The sequence below is a fragment of the Pan paniscus genome, chromosome 12 (assembly GCF_029289425.2).
Source record: "Pan paniscus chromosome 12, NHGRI_mPanPan1-v2.0_pri, whole genome shotgun sequence".
Lineage (NCBI taxonomy): Eukaryota > Metazoa > Chordata > Mammalia > Primates > Hominidae > Pan > Pan paniscus.
Genome location: NC_073261.2, coordinates 111196251 through 111222541, shown reverse-complemented (window position 1 = coordinate 111222541; position 26291 = coordinate 111196251). Strand labels below are relative to the sequence as shown.

General features: G+C 40.4%; 1 protein-coding gene across 3 annotated transcripts in view; it reads right to left on the bottom strand.

Annotated features, from left to right (window-relative positions):
* The window catches only part of NBAS (NBAS subunit of NRZ tethering complex), a 393407-nt gene that overhangs the window by 128439 nt on the left and 238677 nt on the right, over positions 1-26291 (bottom strand). For all 3 annotated transcript variants that reach the window (XM_003826980.5, XM_034952644.3, XM_055108231.2), the window contains 2 exons: positions 13177-13253; positions 12223-12360 (listed from right to left, as the gene is read on the bottom strand). In XM_003826980.5, the coding sequence (XP_003827028.3) occupies positions 12223-12360; positions 13177-13253 (215 nt within the window). The remainder of the gene's footprint in view (positions 1-12222; positions 12361-13176; positions 13254-26291) is intronic.

Sequence of the window (26291 nt, the reverse complement as noted above, 5' to 3'; positions counted from 1 at the left end):
ATGAAAACAAATTGGACACAGAGCTTACTCTAAAAGAATTAAAAACTACTGATTGACAAGGATGTACACATAAACAATTCACAGAAGGCATCCAAATATAAGCAGCCTTACACAATCATAAGCCAAGAGTTTTGGGAACTCCATGGAAGGAGCAGTTGATTCCCTTTCTTGATTCCACTGGGTCTCAGTTTCTTCAGATATAAAGCAAAGGAGCATCACCAGGTGATCACCTTTCTAAGACTGAAATCCTATAGATGTATAAGAATTCTATCATTAAGAGGCTGGGCATGGTGGCTCACACCTGTAAACTCAACACTTTGGGAGGCAGAGGCAGGTGGACCCCTTGAGGTCAGGAGTTGAAGACCAACCTGGCCAACATGGAGAAACCCCGTTTCTACTAAAAGTACCAAAAAAAAATTAGCCAGGTGTGGTGGCACTCACCTGTAGTCCCAGCGTAGGAGAATCACTTTAACCTAGGAGGTGGAGGTTGCAGTGAGCTGAGATTGTGCTACTGCACTCCAGCCTGGGTGACAGCACGAGACTCTGTCTCAAAACAAAACAAAACAAAACAAAAAAAGACTTTGCAAATCCCTCCAGGTGTAGAAAGAAGGATGTTCTACGAGGCTGGAGGCTCAATTGAGGCCAGAAGTTTAAGACCAGCCTGGGCAACATAGTGAGACCCTGTCTCCACAAAAAAATTAAGAAAATGAAACTTAGCCTGCCATAATGGCGCAAGCCTGTACTCCTACCTACTAGGGAGGCTGAAGCACAAGGATCACTTGAGCTCAGGAGTTCAAGCTGCAGTGAGCTATGATCACACCAATGTACTCCAGCCTGTGGGACGGAATGAGATCCTGATCTCAAAAATAAATAAATAAATAAATAAATAAATTAGAATTTCAGGCCACAAATTATAGCCAACAGATTTCTACACAGTTTATACAACTTTAATCTCTTCTCACTTACTACATACAAATTATCTACTCCTCTGTGAATCATTTTTATTTCATATTCTTTGTACGAGAAACTTATTCACTTTTCCCAACAGATATTTAAGAATAAAAACCTAGTATTTCAGTCTTCAGGATGGAACACGCCTACTGCTAAAACATGTACTGAGTCTCATTTTGCATTAACAACCCTGTAGGACAGGCATCTCTTACTGTCATCTCTGTTTTACAGATGAATAAAGAATGAACTTAGATCTAAGGCCTTTAAGCTGGTAAGTGACAAAGCAGTGCTATGACTCCCATGCATAATGCTTCCTAAGAACCATCCTTTTATATTCGGTATGTAGGGAGGGATATCTCTTAAAAATACAAGGCTCTTGATTGGACCAATGTAGACACAGCTCCCACTACATGTAAGACTTGCTGTTATAACTTGGCTTTGTGTCCCCACCCAAATCTCATCTCGAATTGTAATCCCCATGTGCTGAAAAAGGCCCTGGTGGGAGGTAACAGAATCATGGGGGCAGACTTCCCCCCTTGCTGTTCTCGTGATGGAGTTCTCATGACATCTGGTTGTTTAAAAGTGTGTGGCACTTCCCACTTTGCTCTCTTTCTCCTGCTCCACCATGGTAAGATGTGCTGGCTTCCCCATCGCCTTCTGCCACGATTGCAAGTTTTCTGAGGCCTCCCAGCCATGCTTCCTGTTAAGCCTGTGGAGTTATGAGTCAATTAAACCTCTTTTCTTCATAAATTACCCAGTCTCAGTTAGTTCATTATAGCAGTGTGCGAGTGAACTAATACACTTGCCATTACAGTCCTTTTACAAATGACAGATTTTCAGTGATAGATTTAATGCTGTCATTCCGTATTGTTCCAGGTAGACATTTTTCCATATATTCCTCCTCTCATGCCATATATATGTGCTTGTGTGTGTGTGTGTGTGTGTGTGTAAATATAAACACCCATTAGGTTTTCAACTGGATATTCTATTTGAGCCGCTTGCTTTTTCTTCTCTAATGACAACAAGGTGTTTTAGAATCACAAGCAACAATACCATTTTCTGTTAAACTCCCTGAAATAAATACACTTCCTTTTAAAATTCTGTCTTAATAAGGTGGTGAGGCTGGGCACGGATGCTTGTGCCTGTATGTAATCCCAGCACTTTGGGAGGCCAAGGTGGGAGGACTGCTTGAGCCCAGGGGTTTGGGACCAGCCTGAGTGACATAGTGAGACCCCATCTCTACGAGAAATAAGTAAAAAGGTGGTGGTTAGGGAAATTCTATTAATTTTTTGATAACAGGTTGTAAGTATATACAAGTTTATAGCTCATCAAATATTTGTGTATAAAAAAATTTTCAGTACTTCAATTTATTGTATAAAACATGATACTGAGAAGAACTTACAAAAATGAGAGGAGACAATTTCTCACAAAAGCTTCTAAGAAAAAATTACGGGGGAAAAACACAGGAGTTGGCATCAATGACCTGGATTACTAGTTTTCCCCTCCTGAGCTGTAAATTTTCCATTTCTAAAACTGAAGCAATTTCTTCTGAATCCCCATAAAGACTAAATGAAACTGGATGAATGAGCATTTGTAAGTTCTAGCTCCCTATGCAAATTATTTTCTGATCATTGCCACTGGTACTTTCTATCTCTTCCTCAAGAAACTTTACTGGTTATGATTACTTCCGATATTCAAATTAAATTTGAGTAAAAATTCTTCCCCTGAGCTTATCACTACTTTTCCCAAAATATTCCAAAGCATCTCCTACTCATTCCAACACTGCATTTCATACATTCATTTATTCACTCCACAAGTACACAACAATTAAAGTTTCAAAAGCATTTTCACATGATTTTCATTTGACCCTCCTATCAAGCTGGGGATGTGCACGGGAAACACTGTTTCTTGTTTTAGAGACACACCCATTTGTAGTTGAAGCATCCAGAGCTGTAGTCTTGCAGCTGGAAAGTGACTCAAGCCACCTGGCTTCCCACCCGCTTGCCCCATACTGCTGAACAAGTCTCCATGAGTTGTTCTACATCCAGCTTCACACCCAAAATCACTCGGAGGTTTTTGGTGTTCAGAGTACACTCAGACTTCCCTCCCTCTTTCCAGCATCTGACTTCAGTGACATGATGCATGGGTATGAAAGCTTTTAGCCTCTAAGAAGCTTATGAAGAGCTCTCTGGGCAGCTTCAAAATCTTCCATATTCAGTATTCAAAGTGATATGGCAAAATATCACAGGCTGCAAAAACTAACAGCATAAAAAGCCATTCATAATTTAAAAAGGAAATTGTGAAGAGTTAAATTACTTGATTTTCCCCTCAAAACTTGGCAATGCAGTTCTTCAGGGAGGTGAATAAAGTATGATTTCTTTAAAGAATATGGTCAAATCCCCGTAAAAACAAAATATGCATAAATATTCATGACAACAAAATGCTCAATGACTTAATCTACTGCTTACTAGTAGAGGTAATAAATCTATTCTGGTTTAATAGTCTCTACATTTCTTGGTAATATTATTTCGAAAGTTTTAAACAGGTGGTGTGTTTCCCCTTTAGGGTTGTTATTTTACTTGAGATAATTTTCTACTTAGTATTTTCAATTAGTAGCTTAAAAAAAACGCATTTTAGAAATAGTCTACCATAAAATTCTGAATTTCATCCCCTGCTGAGTTTGCTTCCCTAGTCTATAAAACTAAAGGACGTTTCCATTTTTAACCGATTTTACCTTCTGAATACTTTTTTAAAAGAATGCTGCAAAGATCACACTTCAAAATACATTTACAACAATTACAAAGGTAAGATATGAGGGGAAAAAAATCAAGATACAGAACAATGTGCACAGCCTACTTACATCTGTCTAAAAAATAGTTACATAAGTATGTACAGCCATCTACTATCTCTGGATGGATACAAATGGGAAACACTGACTTATTACTGTATGCTATTTTCAACACTTGAGTTTTGGGGTCACATGTGTATTTTTTAAAAACGTAAAAATGAGTTAATTAGAACAAATACTAGAAGAGAAAATTCTCTCAGACTGACCATTTGCTAACCATCAATGCATAAAATTAAAAGGAAAAATGCAGGTGAGGGAGGCAGCTCCATGGATCATCTGAGAGAGCTGCTGGGCTCCAGGGGGCCTCTGCTGGCTCAGGACAGTGCTGCCCTTCAAAATGCACAGGCTGTGCATGGGAAATAAGCCCACAAATTCTATCAATACTTTTATCCAAGGCTAGTAATCTACCTAAGTTAGCATTCCTGCAGTGCATATCCAGGAGGTGGAAAGAGAAAATGTGAAAAGACTGTGGAATTAGAAACAAGTTGAACTGACAACTGAGTGAAAGCTAAGCTTCACTGGGTGTTATCATGTGTAGGCAACAAATTGAAACCACTTTGATTTCAATTTCCAAGATGATTCATCTGGAGTTTGTCATATTTAATTCCAAACTCAGCAGTGCTGTTTTATGCAGAGGAAGATGCTGAAAACACTCAAATAATGAGCCATTAGGCAGTCAATGAAAAACTCCTATATACTTAAAACATCCAACATCCAACTGTCATGTCTACCAGTGTTTCTTTCAAATCCATGAGGGTCAGAACTCACAACTGCAAACCTGAAGCCTCAAGCTGTCCTGACATGCAGCACTTGACATGACTCCTGAACTCATCTACATACCATCAACAGTCACTGAATAACTACAGTGGGCTAGGTCTGGTGATACAGGAAGCAAGAGAATTCCTGTCTTCAAATAAGGTTGCCACACTGAGCAGAGAGAGATGTGTATCGACTGTCATCCTAAAATAACTGCTTCCATGGGTGCACACACAAGGAACAGAGAGAGATGGAAGGAAGCCAATTAAGTTTCAGAGGAGGCGCCTCTGAGCTCAGACTTGCCTGCCCACAGAGGGGAGAAGGAAGAAGTATTTCAGATGGGGAACTGGATCTGCATGTGCACAGAGGCACAACAAAGGATGTTAAATTCAGAGAAATCTAAGTTCTGAGCAGCCAGAACATAAGCTTCAAAAGAAGCAGTGTCAGGAAGCACGGCTGGAGGGGTAAGGAAGAGCCAGCCAGTTCACTGAGGGTCTTATCTGTCATATGCAGGATGTTACCTGGTAGACATGGAGTGGCACATGAAAATATCCTGCTGGGAATTACCCATTAGGTTTGCATGCCACCAAGATCACTCATGTCTGAAAAAGACTGACACTGCTTCTTTGGAAACAAAGCTTGAGCGGTCGCTGTCCAAGTAAAAAGCAGGTAAAGCCTGGAATCAGGGGCTTTATATGACAGGATGTCACTTTTTACCAGAGTAACCTTGAGGAAGTAACCAGACTTCTGAGTTGTATCTTCTATAAAGAAGATTCCTTTTCTGAGAAATGAGGTTGCTCAAAGGATCAAACGGCAGAATGAACGTGAAAGGTACTTTAAGACAGCTGTTTAGAAAAATCCCACACCGTGTTCTCCTCTGCTCTCACACCACAACAATCACCAACACAGAACATGTCTGTGACCAAAAGTGGGGGAAGAGTTTCTCCCCACCAAGTGAGCAATCAGTTTGGGAGCAGACAGGAACTGGGCGTCCTCCAATTCAATTCCTGGAGACAGCGCCAGATCTGATGTCCAAGAACAGAACACATCCAGCTCAGAAGAAAGATGAAAGCCAGAAGGCTCAGCAAGGCAGCTTATCCCACCTTCTTCCAGTAAGATGAAAAGTATTTACGTTCAAAACAATAGAATGCACGTGCTCTGACAGAGGTAAGTACAGGGGAGTACAAAAGCACATGGGGGAGGACCCAACCCAGCTTGGAGGACTGGAGAAAGGTTCCTGAGTGAGGTAACACCTGAACCAAGTAGCTAAGCAAAGAAATGGTAGCAAAAAGCATTAAAGGCAGAGTTTTTGGTATGGCTGCAGCACGGAAGGATGAAGTTGGAAAAACAGAGGCCAATCATGGGATGTGCAGAACATGCTGGGGCAACGGGAGATCCTGAAGGATTTTGGGTGGAGAGGAGGATGTCTACACCTCCATTTTAGAATGACTACTCTGGCAGTTGTTTGGGGGAAAATACAGAAGTAAATAAATGAAGACAAGGTGATGTTCACGAGGCTGTCGCAGGACATTTAGGTAAAGAAGTATGAAAGACTGAATTAAGGTGAGGACACGGGGTGGAGAGATGGAAACAAATGGAGAGGTGGTAACTCTCACCCACTCACTGGTGACGCATCTGTCTGTCTGGAAGACATTCAAAAAGGCTTTGCATCTTGATAGGAAAAACATCCTGGATTCTCTCTAACTCTTCACTTCTACTTTTAGACCTACAATCGGATGCTTTCCAGAAGTTGCCAAGAAGCCCCTGGAGAACTAGCTGACTCATGCCCGTGTGCTATCTCAGGCTACCAGAAAGCATCTCTTTCCATCTGGAGCAGCTGAAAGGTGAGAAATCAGGTGTTCAGGCATCATCACTGGGCCCCATGTACTGTACTGGCTTCTGTTCCCACAGGATTAATGCTGCTTCCTCAAGCAATGACTCTGAACAGCAGCTACCCTATGTTGTTGCACCCAGAAAGGGAATGGTGGTGGGTGGCTGGAACTATGCCACAGGGTGGGTGGGTAATGTGACAACCAGGAATTAGAGAACGAGAGATAGCACGAGGGCAGGAGAGCTCCAAGGAACACTTTCAAAGGAAGAGACAATTTGATAGATGTGATGGTTAATATTAAGTATCAACTTGATTGGATTGAGGAATGCAAAGTATTGTTCCTGGGTGTGTCTGTGAGGGTGTTGCCAAAGGAGATTAACATTTGAGTCAGTGGACTGGGAGAGGCAGACCCACCCTCAATGTGGGTGAGCACTGTCTAATCAGCTGCCAGTGTGCCTAGAATAAAGCAGGCAGAAGAAGGTGGGAGAAGCCAACTGGCCAAGTCTTTCAGCCTTCATCTTTCTCCCATGCTGGATGCTTCCTGCCCTTGAACATCAGACTCCAAGTTCTTCAGCTTTTGGACTCTTGGGCTTACACCAGTGGTTTGCTAGTGGCTCTTGGGCTTTCAGCTGCAGACTGGAGACTGCACTGTCGGCTTCCCTTCTTTTGAGGTTTTGGGACTTGGACTGGCTTCCTTGCTCCTCAGCTTGCAGATTGCCTATTGTGGGAATTCATCATTGTGGGTAGTGTGAGTCAATACTGCTTAATAAACTCTCCTTCATATATACATATATCCTATTCCTTCTGCCGCTCTAGAAAACCCTGACTAATACAATAGGGAAACGGTGATAGAAATAAGAACGACAGTTAATGGGCAGAGATGGTGGGTTGATAGAAGCTGGATGGAAGAAACAGAAATTGGGGTAAGAGGGAGAAAGGAATAAAAACCCAGACGTATTCTTTATACCACAATGTCAAGCTCTATGTCCTTTAGAGTAGGTACTCTAACGCTGAATTGATAAAAGGGTACACAAAATATAAGACCTGGAAATAAAACACACTTTCCACCAAGTGGAAAGAACTGTAGGAACACAGAAGCAGAAACCAAGATAAACACACCTACTTTGAACCCTTATCCTTCAGTATTTTGCTTTATTTCTTGGCAAGCTTTAGCTGTGGACACCCCAAATAGGGTTTCCTGCAGAGTGACTGCAGTGTGTGAATTTGGAAAGAGTGGTGGCCAGATACAAAAGGTGGGATGGAATGTAATGGTTTTCTCCTGACTTATCTGAGTCACAAACAGTACATGCATTAGGACTTTTCATTTTGGTACAAAGTAATTTACTATCAGGGAAAACAAGAAAAATATAAGTTGTACTACAATTTTCCTCCAAGAGAACTACTTTAATTAAAGAAATGAAACTGAAGATTATAGGCCAAAATGTGGCTGTGCAGCCAGCTTTTCAGCTTTCTTAAAAGCTGTAACTTGTTGTCTGTCCAACATCCATCTTCAGTTCTCTACTTTGCTGCCAGTCTAATCCACATTTACTTAACTGTCTCATATGGATTTAGAGCAAGCAGCAAGGTCTTGAGGTCCAGCACCATGCCATAGTCATCTTCCAACACCAAGGCTCAGAAGCAGGGTGTGGCACATGAGGGATGCTTAATGACTGACAGCTGACTGATGGAGTGGCTGATATGGTTAGGTTTGTGTCTCCACCCAAATCTCACCTTGAATTATAATCCCCATAATCCCCATGTGTCAAGGGAAAGACCAGGTGGAGATAACTGAATCATGAGGGCGGGTTCCCCCATGCCGTTCTGGTGGTAATGAGTGAGTTCTCACAAGATCTGATAGTTTTATAAAGGGGCTTTTCCTGCTTTGCTCAGCACTTCTTCCTGTTGCCTTGGGAAGAAAGTGCCTTTCTTCCCCTTTGCCTTCTGTCATGAATGAAAGTTTCCTGAGGCCTCCCCAGCCATGCTGAACTGTGAGTCAATTAAAACTCTTTCAAGTCTCAGGTAGTTCTTTACAGCAGTATAAAAACAGACTAAAACAGTAAATTAATACTGCAGAAAGTGGGGTACTGCTATAAAGATACCCGAAAATGTGAAAGCAACTTTGGAACTAGGCCACGGGCAGAGGCTGGAACAGTTTGGAGGGCTCAGAAGAAGACAGAAAGATGTGGAAGGGTTTAGAAGTTCCTAGAGACTTGTTGAATGACTTTGACCAAAATGCTGACAGTGATACGGACAATGAAGTCCAGGCTGAGGTAGTCTCAGATGGAGATGAGGAACTTGATGGGGACAAAGACGACTCTTGCTATTCTTTAGCAAAGAGACTGGTGGCATTTTGCCCCTGCCCTAGAGACCTGTAGAACTTTGCTTGAGAGAGATGATTTAGGGTATCTGGTGGGAGAAATTTCTAAAAAGCAAATCATTCAAAATGTGACTTGGATGCTCTTAAAAGCAATCAGTTTTATGCATTCACAAAAAGAGATGGTTTGGAATTGGAACTCATGTTTAAAAGGGAAGCAGAGCACAGTTACTTCTAGGAAGTAACTAACTTGCTTTTGATTTTACAGGCTCATAGGCAGGAGGGACTTGCCTTGTCTCAGATAAGCCTTTGGACTTGGACTTTTGGGTTAGTGCTAGAATAAATTAAGATTCTGGGGAACTGTTGGGAAAGCATGACTGGTTTTGAAATGTGAAAGGGACATGAGATTTGGGAGAGGCCAGAGGCAGAATGATATGGTTACGCTTTGTGTCCCCACTCAAATCTCATCTTGAATTATAACCCCCATAATCCCCATGTGTCAAGGGAGAGGCCAGGTGGAGGTAACTGGATCATGGGGGTGGTTTCCCCCAAGCTGTTCTCATGTGATCTGATGGTTTTATACGGGGCTCTTCCCGCTTTGCTTGGCATTTCTCTTTCCTGCCATTTTGTGAAGAAAGTGCCTTGGTTTCTGCTCACCTTCCTCCATGATTGTAAGTTTTGTGAGGCCTCCCCAGCCATGCTCCATGCTGAACTGTGAGTCAATTAAAACTCTTTCCTTTATAAATTACTCAGTCTCGAGCAGTTTTTTTTTTTTTTTAGACGGAATTTCACTCTTGTTGCCCAGGCTGGAGTGCAACGGCACGATCTCGGCTCAGTGCAACCTCCGCCTCCCAGATTGAAGCGATTCGCCTGCCTCAGCCTCCCCAGTAGTTGGGATTACAGGTGCCCGCCACCATGCCCAGCTAATTTTTATATTTTTAGTAGAGGCGGGGTTTCACCATGTTGGCTGGTCTCGAACTCCTGACCTCAAGTGATCCACCTGCCTCGGCCTCCCAAAGTGTTGTGATTACAGGCATGAGCCACTGCACCTGGCCTGGGAAGTTCTTTATGGCAGTATGAAAATGGACAAATATAGTGGCCTTCCAATCTTATGTATTCAGGAAAGGTACAGCATGGGGTAGGCAAACAGTAGGACCTTAATAAAGATGATATAGTTGGAATGGAAGAGTGAGATCTAATTTCAGCACCAGCAACCCAGTTCAATGACATCCACTTAGAGACCTCAGTAAAATATATTTTGAGAACTCAACTGACCTTTGGGGGAAAAAATTCAAGTTTACAATAAGGTACTATGCATTTGGTCAAAGTAAAGCTTCACTGTGTTTCAACGTACTTAGAGTTTTAGAGGAAATTATTTGGTACTTGTGTACACACATAGCACTAATGAAAAGGTAAGAGTAAAATACATTTGCCAAATTTCCACTTAATCACTTCAGTCCCTTAATTTATAATACATATTAATGCATGTTTCTTATTTCACATTAAACCATATCTGAGATATAAAAAAAACAAAATTACTAGAGTATAATAAAGTTATATAAAATAAGTATCTGTATAAAGCAGCAGTAGTTACCAAAGAACAAAAAACACCATTCCCAAAACAAAGTAACATCTTAGGCGAACTGGTTAAAAGAATAAAGCATTCCTGTTTCTTGTCCAAATGCTGACATGAGAATAAAATATGCCCAAAACCAATATACACCCAACAGTGATGGTGTCCTGGGAGAGTCATGTGTTATGGATGGTCTTTCCACGTGTCTTCTTGTAAATAAACACTGATGAATGAAAGCCTATCTACCACCACAAATGGAAGGTTTTCACATCATCCTAGTTCTTAGATATGATTTGGAAGGTTGAGGCAGCTAGAACTTTGACAGACACATGAAATTATTTCCTTACATAAAATATAAGACCTGGAAATAAAATACGCTTTCTACCATGTGGAAGAACTATAAGAACATAGAAGAAATCAAGATAAACGCATATTTACTTTTAACCCTTATCTTTCAGTATTCTGCTTTATTTCTTTGCCAGTTTTAATTGTGGAAATCTTTTTTTTTTTTTTGCACTTCATATTAGGATGAACTTTATTATTACATTGTTGTACAATTCATTGGTATACTTAAAAAAATACAAATACATGATTTGATTATTGTCCCAGAAAAGAATTTTGTCACATTGCCAGCTGTTTCCTCAGCGTCTCCTGCTCCTGTCAGCAATTCTGTATGTAACTGCAATAGTTTGTGTGACTTGAGAAAGATGTGCCAAGGGCGTCCTCACAGTGAGAAGGGACCAGGCAGAAATCCTGGGGCCCTCGGCCTCCTTCTGCCTCCCCTTCCGGGGGATGTGATGACAGGACTCCGAAGCTATGGCTGTGACAGGTGGGGATCTAAAGGGGACAGTCCCATGAAAGACACATGGGGACACCAGCTCACTGGGAGCTTTTGCTTCCCAAACAAGATGTGGGCAGCATGACTCCAGCCTCTGGAACCCAACAATGTATCTTTAATTGTGGAAATCTAAAACAGGCTTCCTTATAGAGTGACTGCACTATCTGAGTTTGGAAAGAGTGATGGCGAGATATGAAAGGTGGGATAGAATTGAGCAATTTTCTCCTAACTTAACCCAGTCACAAACAGTACATGCTTTGGGACTTTTCATTTTGGTATAAAGTAATTTACTCAGGGAAAACAGGAAAAATTTAAGTTATATTAGAATTTGTTTGGGGTTGGGAAAGGAAGAATCTTGCCTCAATAAAATCTGGACCTTGGATTTATGTACACAGTGGATTTTAAAGTCTAATCAATTTAATTATCTACTCTTAAAATGATCCAATACAAAAATTAGATAATTTCGCAATGCCAATAATTAAAACTGGTCTGTCTATACAAGTACTTGGAAGGATTTTTCAGTGGCATCTGCAATACTCTTGTGTCCACAAAAGAAGGCACATGTAACTTGAGGCCATGTTTACCTGCTTTCACTTGGAAATTAACAATAAAGTTACATAAAAGCTGTCTGAGGTTTTTGGCAAGTATGAATAATATGTTTCAACATTCTGTCTGTACAACTGACTACTCTCATACCTCTGGCTTAAAAAAAAAAAAAAAAGTGCAGTATTGCTCAAAGAATTATGTTGCCTACTTTCCTAAGTTAGGCACAGTCGTCTTCCTTTTAGAAAGTAAGTTAAAAAAACAATTCTCCATTTTGCCTTTCCTACTACTTTAGCCATTCCTAAGAACTTAGTAAAATTAAGTAAATGAGTAAATTAAGTAAAAGTTAGAGGGAGGAATCAGTATTCACAATAAATATTAAACTCTACTTACTGATACCTGGAGAAGCAACTTTGCCGAATACAGGAAAGCCAAGAGCTGCCTGCCACTTGGAATACATTCTGGATACATATGTAATCAGTTCCTCCAAAAATTAAACACGTGTTTTGAGTATTTTAGAAAAGGCTTAACTCTGCTCATTAATAAGCTGGAAATCATGAAGACTCACCCTGTAAAGAGGATGGCACTTGTCCCTGAAACATGGGGCCAATCGGGCATAGATCTGGAGGCTATAGTAATACGCTGCCAGCTGGAGAGATAATGCAGAGGGGGACTGCTTTTCAAAGCACCGGTTAGCATCTAACACCTAGGAGGGAACATGTTAGAATTAACTCAGCTGAAAGGAAATTACGAAGATCATTATAAACCATTATATTTCTAGTCATTCCTGCAGATTTTTTGTACAAAGTTCCCATTATATCAACTCAAGCTCAAGATCAACTTAATAATGACTATATTAAAAATCACAAGGCACTATAAAACAAATCCTATGCAGTAAAAGTGGATGTAAAGATTGACATTTAAGCTAACTGTAGAATTGACTCTCTAGATACTGACCAGGATCCTTTCAGCACCTAAGAAATAAGAGGAGGAAACCCTTTATTTCCTTCTCCTGCCTAATTGCCCTGGCCAGAACTTCCAACACTATGTTGAATAGGAGTGGTGAGAGAGGGCATCCCTGTCTTGTGCCAGTTTTCAAAGGGAATGCTTCCAGTTTTTAACCATTCAGTATGATATTGGCTGTGGGTTTGTCATAGATAGCTCTTATTATTTTGAGATACGTTCCATCAATACCTAATTTATTGAGAGTTTTTAGCATGAAGGGTTGTTGAATTTTGTCAAAGATAGCATTGGGAGATATACCTAATGCTAGATGACGAGTTAGTGGGTGCAGCGCACCAGCATGGCACATGTATACATATGTAACTAACCTGTACATTGTGCACATGTACCCTAAAACTTAAAGTATAATAAATAAATAAATAAATAAATAATAAATAAATAAAAGAAAAAAAGAAATAGGAGGAAATGGCATGCAATAAACAATTTTACCGATGAAAATTCACAGCATACATTTTCCATTTAGTCATTTTAAATTCTTCATTGGTAAGGGCAAACTTACTTGTGGTAAGGCAAGAAGGTAAGCAAGAGCCAAGGTCATGTCATTTGGCAAGGCTTCACTTGCTAGTTGCAAGAGAACTGAATGCAGAAAAAGAAACATTATTTTAGTGAGGTTGCATATGATATTCATAGTTATTAAATGCCATGTTTTCAGCCCCATAAGATTTCAACAAATAATTAGTGGCAGAGACCTTTTAGGAAAGGCTGTTCAGCACCATCTAAAAACAGATCATCTGGAACTGTGTTAAATAGTAACCTTGCCTTAATTCAGAAAAAGTATACTATTGGTTACTTACACATGAGGAAATTCTGTCAGGGCAGCTGCAAAGGTTAAGTGCAAAGACATCAGAGAGGCTGGTTTCCTAGAGCTGGGTATTTTGGTTTTAAAGATGCAGAACATGCTACAAAATTGTGTATCAATGTTAGCTAATATGGAGGGTGATAATATGAGTACTAAAGATCAGAGCAATAAAATAGCTTTAGGAGTGCAAATTTAGAGTAAATCTTTTGATTACTACAATGATGATAATATGATTTTGTTCCTTCCAATAACACCCCTCTTCATCACGCTCCACAAAAAGAAAATCAGTCTTTCATTTTGCTTGTATGTCTTAAAATATCCCAACCATTAAAAACTTTTCTTTTTCACATAAATTTTTACACAAACCACAACTTGCCAATGTCATAGCTTTAACATAAGAGTATGCATTGTCAATACGGTCTGTGTTTGTACACAGCTTGTTTCAATAAGGATGTATCCTATTCATTTAGGATCTCAGTAGCAAATACTAAGTAGTCATATGTAATCACAATATGAATCCTTTATTTTTAAAAAACACAGATGCTCATGATCGGCACTAATGAAGGGGATAGTATACGAATAATTCAAAGTAAATGATATTTGACTTTGGAAATGCACCACATGATTTTTCCAGAAGATTTACCCTCCCAATTATGTCTTACTTAGACTGACATTTAAGTTGTTTGTATAATCTCTGTTTAAGTGATAGTCTAGGCACTGGGGATGGTGGGAGGGTGAGAAGGAAACTACAAATGGCTCAAGTGTCAGAGGCTGACCTAGAACTCTAAATTTCCTGTGGATGATTCACAGAGAAAACCTACTGTGTCTTCCCCACTGTGTATCTACAAAGGGAACATCAGTTATCCAAATATTTATTTCCTACATGTTATCCGAACCTTATGAACCAAATGGACCACCAGTCAGCCTCAGCTCCTGCAAGGAATCATACAGTTTTAGAGACATTTTCTAATCAAAAGCTATTTATTTCAAGGTCTACTTCCAAATTTATTCCTTCGCTCAACATCAACAAGAACCTTCTTTGAACCAGACACTGCCTTATGAATTAGAATCCTTTCAAGAATAAAAAGACTCTAAACAAATAATTTAAAATACAATTCAAAGGGCCCAAATCAAATTTTGTACAAGCTATTACAAGATCAAAGAAGAGGTAGCTGGGCATGGGGGTTCATGCCTGTAATCTCAACACTTGCCTACCCTGCCTCGCCTATTACTTCCCACGAAACCTGGGCCCTCACCCATGCCTTCTCCTGGCTCCTTCTGCCTCTAAACCACCAGGATGCTTCCCCACCTGGGTGTGTCCTGCCTTCCATTTTTAGGCATCTGTGAATATAAACTTCTTCCTTCGTGACAATCGTTTCCATGTCTCTGTGTCTTACCAATACCCAGATAAAACCAAAATCCCAGGCATGTTTTAGAACAACAACTACAACAAAATCTATACATATATAATGAATCTCTTGCCTATAAAATCCAACAGAATGATACAGCAGGAAGGAAACCATTGTCAGAACCAGAAAGTCCTGGGATCAAAGCTCAGGTCCCCAACTGATTGACTACATAATTTTGAGTTCCAGAATTCAGAATGTTTTGGACTTTAGGAGGTTGTGCTATATACATATCATGTATTACATAACACCCTAAGTATGGTGTGGGAACACCCAATAATCAAAGACATTAATATATCTGCTGCAAAACATCTGAATACTCATATTAAGTGAGATAAGCAGACTATAAAGTAGCCTCATGTCAGTTTAGTTCAGGTTTTGATGCCAAACAAATTATAAAAATCTTTCTGGTTTTCAAAGCATTTTGCATTTGGGGTCTGAAGCAGTAAATAAGGATTAAATGAAGTAAAGTATGCAAAGTGCAGAGCATCACTCTAGCACACAGAAAGTACCCAGTAGGTTCCCTCCATCCCTCTATAAACCACAGGCTTGAGTAAGCAAATTCTTTTCTTCAGTTACAACATGTTTTCGTTTCCCACTAAAAATGATTGATAAAAGGTTCTTCCAATAACAACCACAGTGCAACAGAGACAATTATTTCCATTTTAGATAAATCATAATTATTAATGAATTAACAATTGCATTTAAGCATAAAGACTAATTTCACCAAGAAGCAAGAACAGACTTAAATAGTCACACTTGATGAGCTGACACACCTCTGTTATCTTATTTCCTGTGGCTTAGCTGCTTCTCAACGAGCACTCAGCAATCATTTGAATTAGTTCCCCCTCACAACCTCTCTACGGAAGAAGTTAGATGTTTTCCTCAACTTATAAGAGAGGATTCAGAGTCACAGTAACTTTTTTATTTGCCTAGTGCCAACACACAAACAAATCATCTCGGTGTTAGAAAAGAATTCTCCCCTTTATAACTCTCCACTATGACAACTTCCACAGTCCCCTTTCTTTTCACTGGTAACCTTACAAATGAGTGGTCTGCCCCACTGCACCCATTACCTTGACACTCCCTCTTTCCTCAAGTCCCTCCATCCCTGGGTCCCAAGTAATATGACCTCCAAAGGTCACCAAACCCAAGGTCTTTTCTCTCTTCTTTTTCTCTTAAATCTCACTGTGGCACTAGGCACTGCCAGATAGGCCTGCCTTTGGCTTCAAGGACACTGAGTTCTCCTGCATCTGTTCCTCAGATGATCCTCCTCTGTGTGCATCACCAGATCTTCGTCCTTGATTCTTCAATGTGAGTATTCAGTTAGGTCAGTTCTTCACTATCTCTTAATCCCACCTTACATCCTCACCTAGAGAATTCAACTACATTCTTTTTTTTTCTTTACTTTTTAAAGAGATGGGGTCTCAGTCTATTGCCCAGGCTGTAGTAGAATGGGACAGTCTTGGCTCACTGTAGCCTCAAAATCTGGGCTCAAGTGAACCTCCTGCCTAAGCCTCCCATGTAGCTTGAATGACAGGCGTGTGCCACCACACCAGACTATTGCTTTAAAATTTTTTTATAGAGATGGAGTATTTTCATGTTGCCCAAGCTGGTCTTGAACTGATGGCCTCAAGTGATCCTCCTGCCTCGAATTCCCAAAGTGCTGGGATTACAGGCATGAGCTACCATGCCCAGTCTCAATTCTATCCTTAAATTCAACTGGTACCCTGGTCTATTTTCCCACTATTTAGGTTTGAACCATCTCATAAGACTGGCCTTACCAACTCCTTGTTGGACACTGCCACTCAAATGCTACCTCAAATTAATCATTCTTTACCCAATATCTTTCATATTTCTAAAATAGTACCTTATTTTCCCAATAAACTAAACTTAACACCACAGAGTCATCTTGGACTTCATCCTCTCCTCTGCTGCCAGCACTTGGTGCCTCGTCAAATCCAACTGAATAATTTCCAAAGAACTCTTTCACACATACTTTCTATTTTCACTGCCACAAACTCTAGGCTTTAATTGTTCAAAAATTAGACCATTTCAATAGCCCCCCAATGCTGCTCTACCTGATGCCTTCAGTCTTTCTCCTTCCAGCACTTTCTTAAAATAGCAGTTTCATATTAATTTTACTGAAGCACTCAGTAATTGTGTCATTCTCTAGCTCAGAAAAAGAATCTTCATTAGTTTCCCATTCCCTAAAAAACGAAAGTTAACATTTCCTATGGAGCGTTTAAAGTCTCCATAAATATGCGCCAACTTTAATTTGTGATTTTAATTTGCCATTAAACCTACCCTGTATGTCAACCAAATCAGTCTGCTATCCAAACTCTCTGCCTGTGCTCATGCCATTGCTTTGTATAACAAAAATAATAAAATTAATCTAAAACACAAATACATATAATTTTAAAAATATATGCTCTGAGGAGCCAAACATGAAATAGGTGTTTTATATCACTTAGCTCTATGTGTCTCAAAAATCCTGCAAGAAGATAGTATTATCTTGTTTTTACACAGGCTTGGAAGCTTATGTAAATCTGCCAAACTCAGAAAGGCAGTTCATCTGTAAAGACAGGAAACAGAAGACCCAAAATAAAATCGATGTCTTTCTTGATCAGTACCTATCAGGCGATTGACAATGTTACGCTATGACAAACAATTAATATATGCCATTTTAAGAATGTGAATGAAGATATTCTTAGGATAAATTCCTAGAAGTAGAGCTACTGGGTCAAACAACACATGCAACTGCAATTTTCATTGCTACTGCCATGTGGTTTTTAAATTCTCACTTTGAGCATCTCCTCCAGAAATGCTGTTGAGCTTGTGCAGTTCACCCACCTGAACATCCATGAGGTCTAATTCCCTAGGGACTTCTTGACATCTGTTTCAACCACCCAAGCCAGCTGGAGAATGTGCAAAATTATTTTGACCAGTTAAAGACTTCATTCATGAGTTGACTCCTCAGAATTAATCCTAAGCAAAAGGCTCTCTGGCTTTCTATTACTCTTTCTAGGAAACTATGACTCAGACATTAACCACACGTCACCTGGTGAACTCAGTGAAATCCAGAATAGTAATTCTATTTAAATTCTTCAGTGATTGGGTTCTATTATCCAGACAGCCCTCCTACAGATTAAAACTGTAAACTCTAGATAAAATATAAAAAACAAGTATTAAAAGGCCGGGCATGGTGGCTCATGCCTGTAATCCCAGCACTTTGGGAGGCCGAGGCAGGTGGATCACTTGAAGCTAGGAGTTCGAGACCAGCCTGGTCAAGATGGTGAAACCCCATCTCTACTAAAAATACAAAAAAACTATCCAGACATGATGGCATGCACCGGTAGTCCCAGCTAATCAGGAGGCTGACGCATGAGAATTGCTTGAACCTGGGAGGCAGAGACTGCAGTGCGCCAAGACAAGATCACACCGCTGCACTCCAGCCTGGGCAACAGAGAGAGACTCCATCACAAAACAAACAAATAACAACAACAACAACAAAAAACAAGTATTAAAAGCCACTGGATAATTACCTAAAGCCAATAAAAACTGGAAGATGGCTGCCATTTGAAAGAATGAATGGTATTGGTGAGTTTCCCATCTTTACAGCTTCAATCCTGAGGGCAAGCTCCTGCCCGTGCCATGCTGCGCAGGTAAAACTCAGATAGAAAACCCACAGTCTTGAAAAACCACAGCCCAAAAAATCCACAACAGCTGAAAGTAAGAGAATTCTGGTGGTCCCTTATAAAACTAAACAAACCCATAATCTTTGACCCAGCAATACCATTAAAATTTACCTAAGAGAAATGAAGACACATGTCCACCAAAATGCTTGTATGAGAGTTCACAGCAGCTTTTTAAAACAATAACAACCATAAGCTGAAAGACCCCAGGTATCCTTTAATAGGAGCGTGGATGTACAGTTTTATATGCCTACAATGAAATACTACTCAATAATTTAAAACAAAAACAAAAACCTACTGATGGATACAACATAGATCAATCTCAAAAACTTTCACTTTAGTGTTATACAAAATATATGATTGCATTTAATGAATTCTAGAACAATCAAAACTAATCTACAGTGGGGAAAAATCAGAGCATGGGGTGCCCTATAGGAAGTGTGGGTTGGGCGTGTGCTGGGAAGAGGCTGAGACTTTCTAGGGTGGCAATAAGGTCTGCATCTTGACAGGAGTGAGGGTTACACAGGTGCTGCACTTGTCACAATCTGTACAATCATACAACTAAGATTTTTGTAATTCACTGTAAATTTTAAAACACACAAAAGTAAAAAATAGTTAAAGATACGCAGTGTAGTGTCAAGAGGTGAAGTTTACTGATATCTATGATTTACTTCGAAATGCATCAAAAAAGAAGTTGGGTTTGGTTGATGAATAGAGGGGTGGAAAAATACAGGTACAGTAAATGTGGCAATATTAATTGGAGGGTACACAGGAGTGTACGGGAGTGAACGGAGAATGAGCAGGAGTGTACAGGAGTTCACTGCAAAATTATTTCAACTTTACTGTGAATTTTAAATTTTCTCAATAAAAATGCTGGGGAAGAAAAATGAAAGAAATCCTCCCTGAAAACTGTGTCAAATGCTTAAGCTCCCTGTCAGTTACTTATTCCCCAAAGGGGGTTTCCTAGAAGACACTTCTGGACAACTTATATATGCCTGGTCTCCAGCACTGCACTCAGCCAGCTGTTTCTGGCCACACTAAACCCATGGCCTCCCAGCTGCTTCAAGACTGGAAGAATCCCAGGCATCAAGTATACCACTCTCCACAGGATTTGAGATGGAAAGGAAAGGAATCTCTCTTCTCAAATCCCTAACACAATTGTTGTTGAAGTTATCTCCTGACTTTTTTTCTCCCACACAATAATCCCAGGCATTAATCTCTATAATGTGCCTAGCCCAGGGCTCTCCTAACTAACATGAATTGTAGGGAACTGATGGGAACAGTGGAGAACATGAGTCTCCACTCCACCTCTGGGCATCAAAACTGTCTCAGCAGCCCTCAACCAGACTCAGAGATCCTAATAAAGTAGAAATCAAAACCCACACTTGGAAGTTTCTTAGTCTTGGAATCCACAAACCATATGAAGCAATATTTGACAAAATATTCAGAGAAGATGGTAAGTAAGTTTCACTGGGATGCACAACATGTAATACTGGCTAGAGACTGAATTACAGGGACTTTGCCATTAAACATAAAAAATAAATAAATAAATAAAACTTGCTCTACATTTAGCAGTGTGCATGAATTTAATTTGTAATGCTAGTTCTCAAACCTTGAATATAAAGCATTGTCTAAACAAGTTATATGGCCAAAATCAGAGGAAATCTATGCTTAAGTCTCCCCCCCGTTCCAAGACGGCCAAATAGGAACAGCTCCGCTCTGCAGCTCACAGCGTGATCGATGCAGAACACAGGTGATTTCTGCATTTCCAACTGAGGTACCTGGTTCATCTCACTGGGACTGGTTGGACAGTGGGTGCAGCCCACGGAGGGCAAGATGAAGTAGGGCGGGGTGTTGCCTCACACAGGAAGTGCAAGGGGTTGGGGGATTTCCCTTTCCTAGCCAAGGGAAGCCATGACACACTGTACCTGAAAAAAATGGGACACTCCCGCCCAAAATACTGTGCTTTTCTCAAGGTCTTAGCAACCGGCAGACAAGGAGATTCTCTCACCTGCCTGGCTCGGCAGGTCCCATGCCCATGGAGCCTTGCTCACTGCTAGCGCAGCAGTCTGAGCTAGAACTGTGAGGCAGCAGCCTGGCTGGGGGAGGGGTGTCGGCCATTGCTGAGGCTTGAGTCGGAAAATAAAGTGGCCAGGAAGCGCGAAGTGGGAGGAGCCCACCGCAGCTCAGCAAGGACTACTGCCTCTACAGACTCCACATCTGTGGGCAGGGCATAGCTGAACAAAAGGCAGCAGACAACTTCTACAGACTTCAACATCCCTGTCTGACAGCTCTGAAGAGAGCAGTGGTTCTCCCAGCATAGCGTTTGAGCTCTGAGAAAGGACAGACTGCCTCCTCAAGTGTGTCCCTGACCCCGTGTAGCCTAACTGGGAGACACTTCCCAGTAGGGGCCAACAGACACCTCATACAGGGGGTGCCACTCTGGGATGAAGGTTCTAGAGGAAGGATCAGGTAGTAATATTCGCTGTTCTGCAATATTTGCTGTTCTGCAGCCTCCATTGGTGATGAACAGGCAAACAGCGTCTGGAGTGGACCTCCAGCAAACTCCAACAGACCTACAGCTCAGCAACCTGACTCTTAGAAGGAAAACCAACAAACAGAAAGGAATCGCATCAACATCAACAAAAAGGACATCCACACCAAAATCCCATCTGTAGGTCACCAACATCAATGACCAAAGGTAGATAAAACCACAAAGATGGGGAGAAACCAGAGGAGAAAAGCTGAAAATTCTAAAAACCAGAGCACCTCTTCTCCTCCAAAGGATCACAGCTCCTCACCAGCAACGGAACAAAGCTGGATGGAGAATGACTTTGACGAGTTTCAGAAGTAGGCTTCAGACGGTCGGTAATAACAAACTTCTCCGAGCTAAAGGAGCATGTTCTAATGCATTGCAAGGAAGCTAAAAACCTTGAAAAAGGGTTAGACGAATGTCTAACTAGAATAAACAGTGTCGAGAAGACCTTAAATGAACAGATGGAGCTGAAAACCATGGCACGAGAACTTCATGATGCATGCACAAGCTTCAGTAGCCAATTCGGTCAAGTGGAAGAGTATCAGTGATTGAAGATCAAATTAATGAAATAAAGCAAGAAGACAAGGTTAGAGAAAAAAAGAGTAAAAAGAAACAAACAAAGCCTCCAAGAAATATGGGACTATGTGAAAAGACCAAATCTACGTTTGATTGGTGTACCTGAAAGTGATGGGGAGAATGGAAACAAGTTGGAAAACACTCTTCAGGATATGATCCAGGAGAACTTCCCCAACCTAGCAAGACAGGCTAACATTCAAATTCAGGAAATACAGAGAACACCACAAAGATATTCCTCGAGAAGAGCAACCCCAAGACACATAATAGTCAGATTCACCAAGGTTGAAATAAAGGAAAAAATGTTAAGGGCAGCCAGCACAAAAGGTTGGGTTGCCCACAAAGGGAAGCCCATCAGACTAATAGCAGACCTCTTGGAAGAAACCCTACAAGCCAGAAGAGAGTGGGGGCCAATATTCAACATTCTCAAAGAAAAGAATTTTCAACCCAGAATTTCATATCCAGACAAACCAAGCTTCATAAGGGAAGGAGAAATAAAATCCCTTACAGACAAGCAAATGCTGAGATTTTGTCACTACCAGGCCTGCCTTACAAGAGCTCCTGAAGGGAGCACTAAACATGGAAAGGAACAACTGGTATCAGCCACTGTAAAAACATGCCAAATTGTAAAGACCATCAAGGCTAGGAAGAAACTCCATCAATTAATGGGCAAAATAACCAGCTAACATCATAATGACAGGATCAAATTCACACATTAACAATATTAACCTAAATATAAATGGGCTAAATACCCCAATTAAAAGACACAGACTGGCAAATTGGGTAAAGAGCCAAAACCCATTAGTGTGCTGTATTCAGGAGACCCATCTCACATGTAGAGACATACATAGGCTCAAAATAAAGGGATGAAGGAAGATCTACCAAGCAAATGGAAAGCAAAAAAGAAAAGCAGGGGTTGCAATCCTAGTCTCTGATAAAATAGACTTTAAACCAACAAAGAGCAAAAGAGACAGAGGAGGCCATTACATAATGGTAAAGGGATCAATTCAATAAGAAGAGCTAACTATCCTAAATATATATGCACCCAATACAGGAGCACCCAGATTCATAAAGCAAGTCCTTAGAGACCTAAAAGAGACTTAGACTCCCACACACTAATAATGGGAGACTTTAACACCCTACTGTCAATATTAGACAGATCAACGAGAAAGAAGGTTAACAAGGATATCCAGGACTTGAACTCAGCTCTGGACCAAGCGGACCTAATAGACATCTACAGAACTCTCCACCCCAAATCAACAGAATATACATTCTTCTCGCACCACATCACACCTATTCTAAAATTGACCACATAATTGGAAGTAAAACACTCCTCAGCAAATGTAAAAGAACAGAAATCACAACAAACTTTCTCTCAGACCACAGTGCAATCAAATTAGAACTCAGGATTAAGAAACTCACTCAAAACCACACAACAACATGGAAAGTGAACAACCTGCTCCTGAATAACTACTGGGTACATAACGAAATGAAGGCAGAAATAAAGATGTTCTTTGAAACCAGTGAGAACAAAGACACAATGTACCAGAATCTCTGGGACACATTTAAAGCAGTGTGTAGAGGGAAATTTATAGCACTAAATGCCCACAAGAGGAAGCAGGAAAGATACAAAATCGACACCAAACATCACAATTAAAAGAACTAGAGAAGCAAGAGCAAACGAATGTAAAAGCTAGCAGAAGGCAAGAAATAACTAAGATCAGAGCAGAACTGAAGGAGATAGAGACACAAAAAACCATTCAAAAAATCAATGAATCCAGGAGCTGGTTTTTTGAAAAGATCAACAAAATTGATAAACCACTAGCAAGAGCAATAAAGAGGAAAGAGAGAAGAATCAAATAGATGCAATAAAAAACGATAAAGGGGATATCACCACCGATCCCACAGAAATACAAACAACCACCAGAGAATACTATAAACATCCTACGCAAATAAACTAGAAAATCTAGAAGAAATGGATAAATTCCTGGACACATACACCCTCCCAAGACTAAACCAGGAAGAAGTTGACTCTCTGAATAGACCAATAACAGGCTCTGAAATTGAGGCAATAATTAACAGCCTACCAACCAAAAAAAGTCCAGAACCAGAGAGATTCACAGCCGAATTCTACCAGAGGTACAGAGAGGAGCTGGTACCATTCCTTCTGAAACGATTCCAATCAATAGAAAAAGAGGGAATCTTCCCTAACTCATTTTATGAGGCCAGCATCATCCTCATACCAAAGCCTGGCAGAGACACAACAAAAAAAGAATTTTAGACCAATATCCCTGATGAACATTGATGCGAAAGTCCTCAATAAAATACTGGCAAACCAAATCCAGCAGCACATCAAAAAGCTTATCCACCACGATCAAGTAGGCTTCATCCCTGGGATGCAAGGCTGGTTCAATATATGCAAATCAATAAACATAATCCATCACATAAACAGAACCAATGACAAAAACCACCTGACTACCTCAATAGATGCAGAAAAGGCCTTCGACAAAATTCAACAGCCCTTCATGCTAAAAACTCTCAATAAACTAGGTATTGATGGAACGAATCTCAAAATAATGAGAGCTATTTATGACAAACCCACAGCCAATATCATACTGAATGGGCAAAAACTGGAAGCATTCCCTTTCAAAACCAGCAGAAGACAAGGATGCCCTCTCTCATCACACCTATTCAACATAGTGTTGGAAGTTCTGGCCAGGGCAATCAGGCAGGAGAAGGAAATAAAGGGTATTCAATTAGGAAAAGAGGAAGTGAAATTGTCTCTGTTTGCAGATGACATGATCGTATATTTAGAAAACCCAATCATCTCAGCCCAAAATCTCCTTAAGCTGATAAGCAACTTCAGCAAAGTCTCAGGATACAAAATCAAGGTGCAAAAATCACAAGCATTCCTATACACCAATAACAGACAGAGAGCCAAATCATGAATGAACTCCCATTCACAATTGCTACAAAGAGAATAAAATACCTGGGAATACAATTTACAAGGGATGTGAAGGGCCTCTTCAAGGAGAACTACAAACCACTGCTCAACGAAATAAAAGAGGATACAAACAAATGGAAGAACATTCCATGCTTATGGATAGGAAAAATCAATATAGTGAAAATGGCCATACTGTCCAAGGTAATTTATAGATTCAATGCCATCCCCATCAAGCTACCAATGACTTTCTTCACAGAATTGGAAAAAACTACTTTAAAGCTCATATGGAACCAAAAAAGAGCCCGCATTGCCAAGACAATCCTAAGCCAAAAGAACAAAGCTGGAAGCATTACGCTACCTGACTTCAAACTATACTACAAGGCTACAGTAACCAAAACAGCATGGTACTGGTACCAAAACAGAGATATAGACCAATGGAACAGAACAGAGCCCTCAGAAATAACACCACACATCTACAACCATCTGATCTTTGACAAACCTGACAAAAACAAGAAATGGGGAAAGGATTCCTTATTTAACAAATGGTGCTGGGAAAACTGGCTAGCCATATGTAGAAAGCTGAAACTGGATCCCTTCTTTACACCTTATACAAAAATTAATTCAAGATGGATTAAAGACTTAAATGTTAGACCTAAAACCATAAAAACCCTAGAAGAAAACCTAGGCAATACCATTCAGGACATAGGCCTGGGCAAGGACTTCATGACTAAAACACCAAAAGCAATGGCAACAAAAGCCAAAATAGACAAAGGGGATCTAATTAAACTAAAGACCTTCTGCATGGCAAAAGAAACCACCATTGGAGTGAACAGGCAACCTACAAAATGGGAGAAAATTTTTGCAATCTACCCATCTGACAAAGGGCTAATATCCAGAATCTACAAAGAACTGAAACAAATCTACAAGAAAAAAAGCAAACAACCCCATCAAAAAGTGGGCAAAGGATATGAACAGACACTTCTGAAAACATCTATGCAGCCAACAGACACATGAAAAAATGCCCATCATCACTGGTCATCAGAGAAATGCAAATCAAAACCACAATGAGATACCATCTCATGCCAGTTAGAATGGCGATCGTTAAAAAGTCAGGAAACAACAGATGCTAGAGAGGATGTGGAGAAATAGGAACACTTTTACACTGTTGGTAGGAGTGTAAATTAGTTCAACCATTGTGGAAGGCAGTGTGGCAATTCCTCAAGGATCTAGAACTAGAAATACCATTTGACGCAGCGATCCCATTACTGGGTATATACCCCAAGGATTATAAATCACGCTACTATAAAGACATACGCACACGTATGTTTATTGTGGCACTATTCACAATAGCAAAGAGTTGGAACCAACCCAAATGTCCATCAATGACAGACCAGATTAAGAAAATGTGGCATATAAACCATGGAATACTATGCAGTCATAAAAAATGATGAGTTCATGTCCTTTGCAGGGACATGGATGAAGCTGGAAGCCATCATTCTCAGCAAACTATCACAAGGACAGAAAACCAAACACCACATGTTCTTACTCATAGGTGGGAATTGAACAATGAGAACACTTGGACACAGGGCGGGGAACATCACACATCAGGACCTGTCAGGGGGTAGGGGGCTGGGGGAGGGATAGCATTAGGAGAAATAACT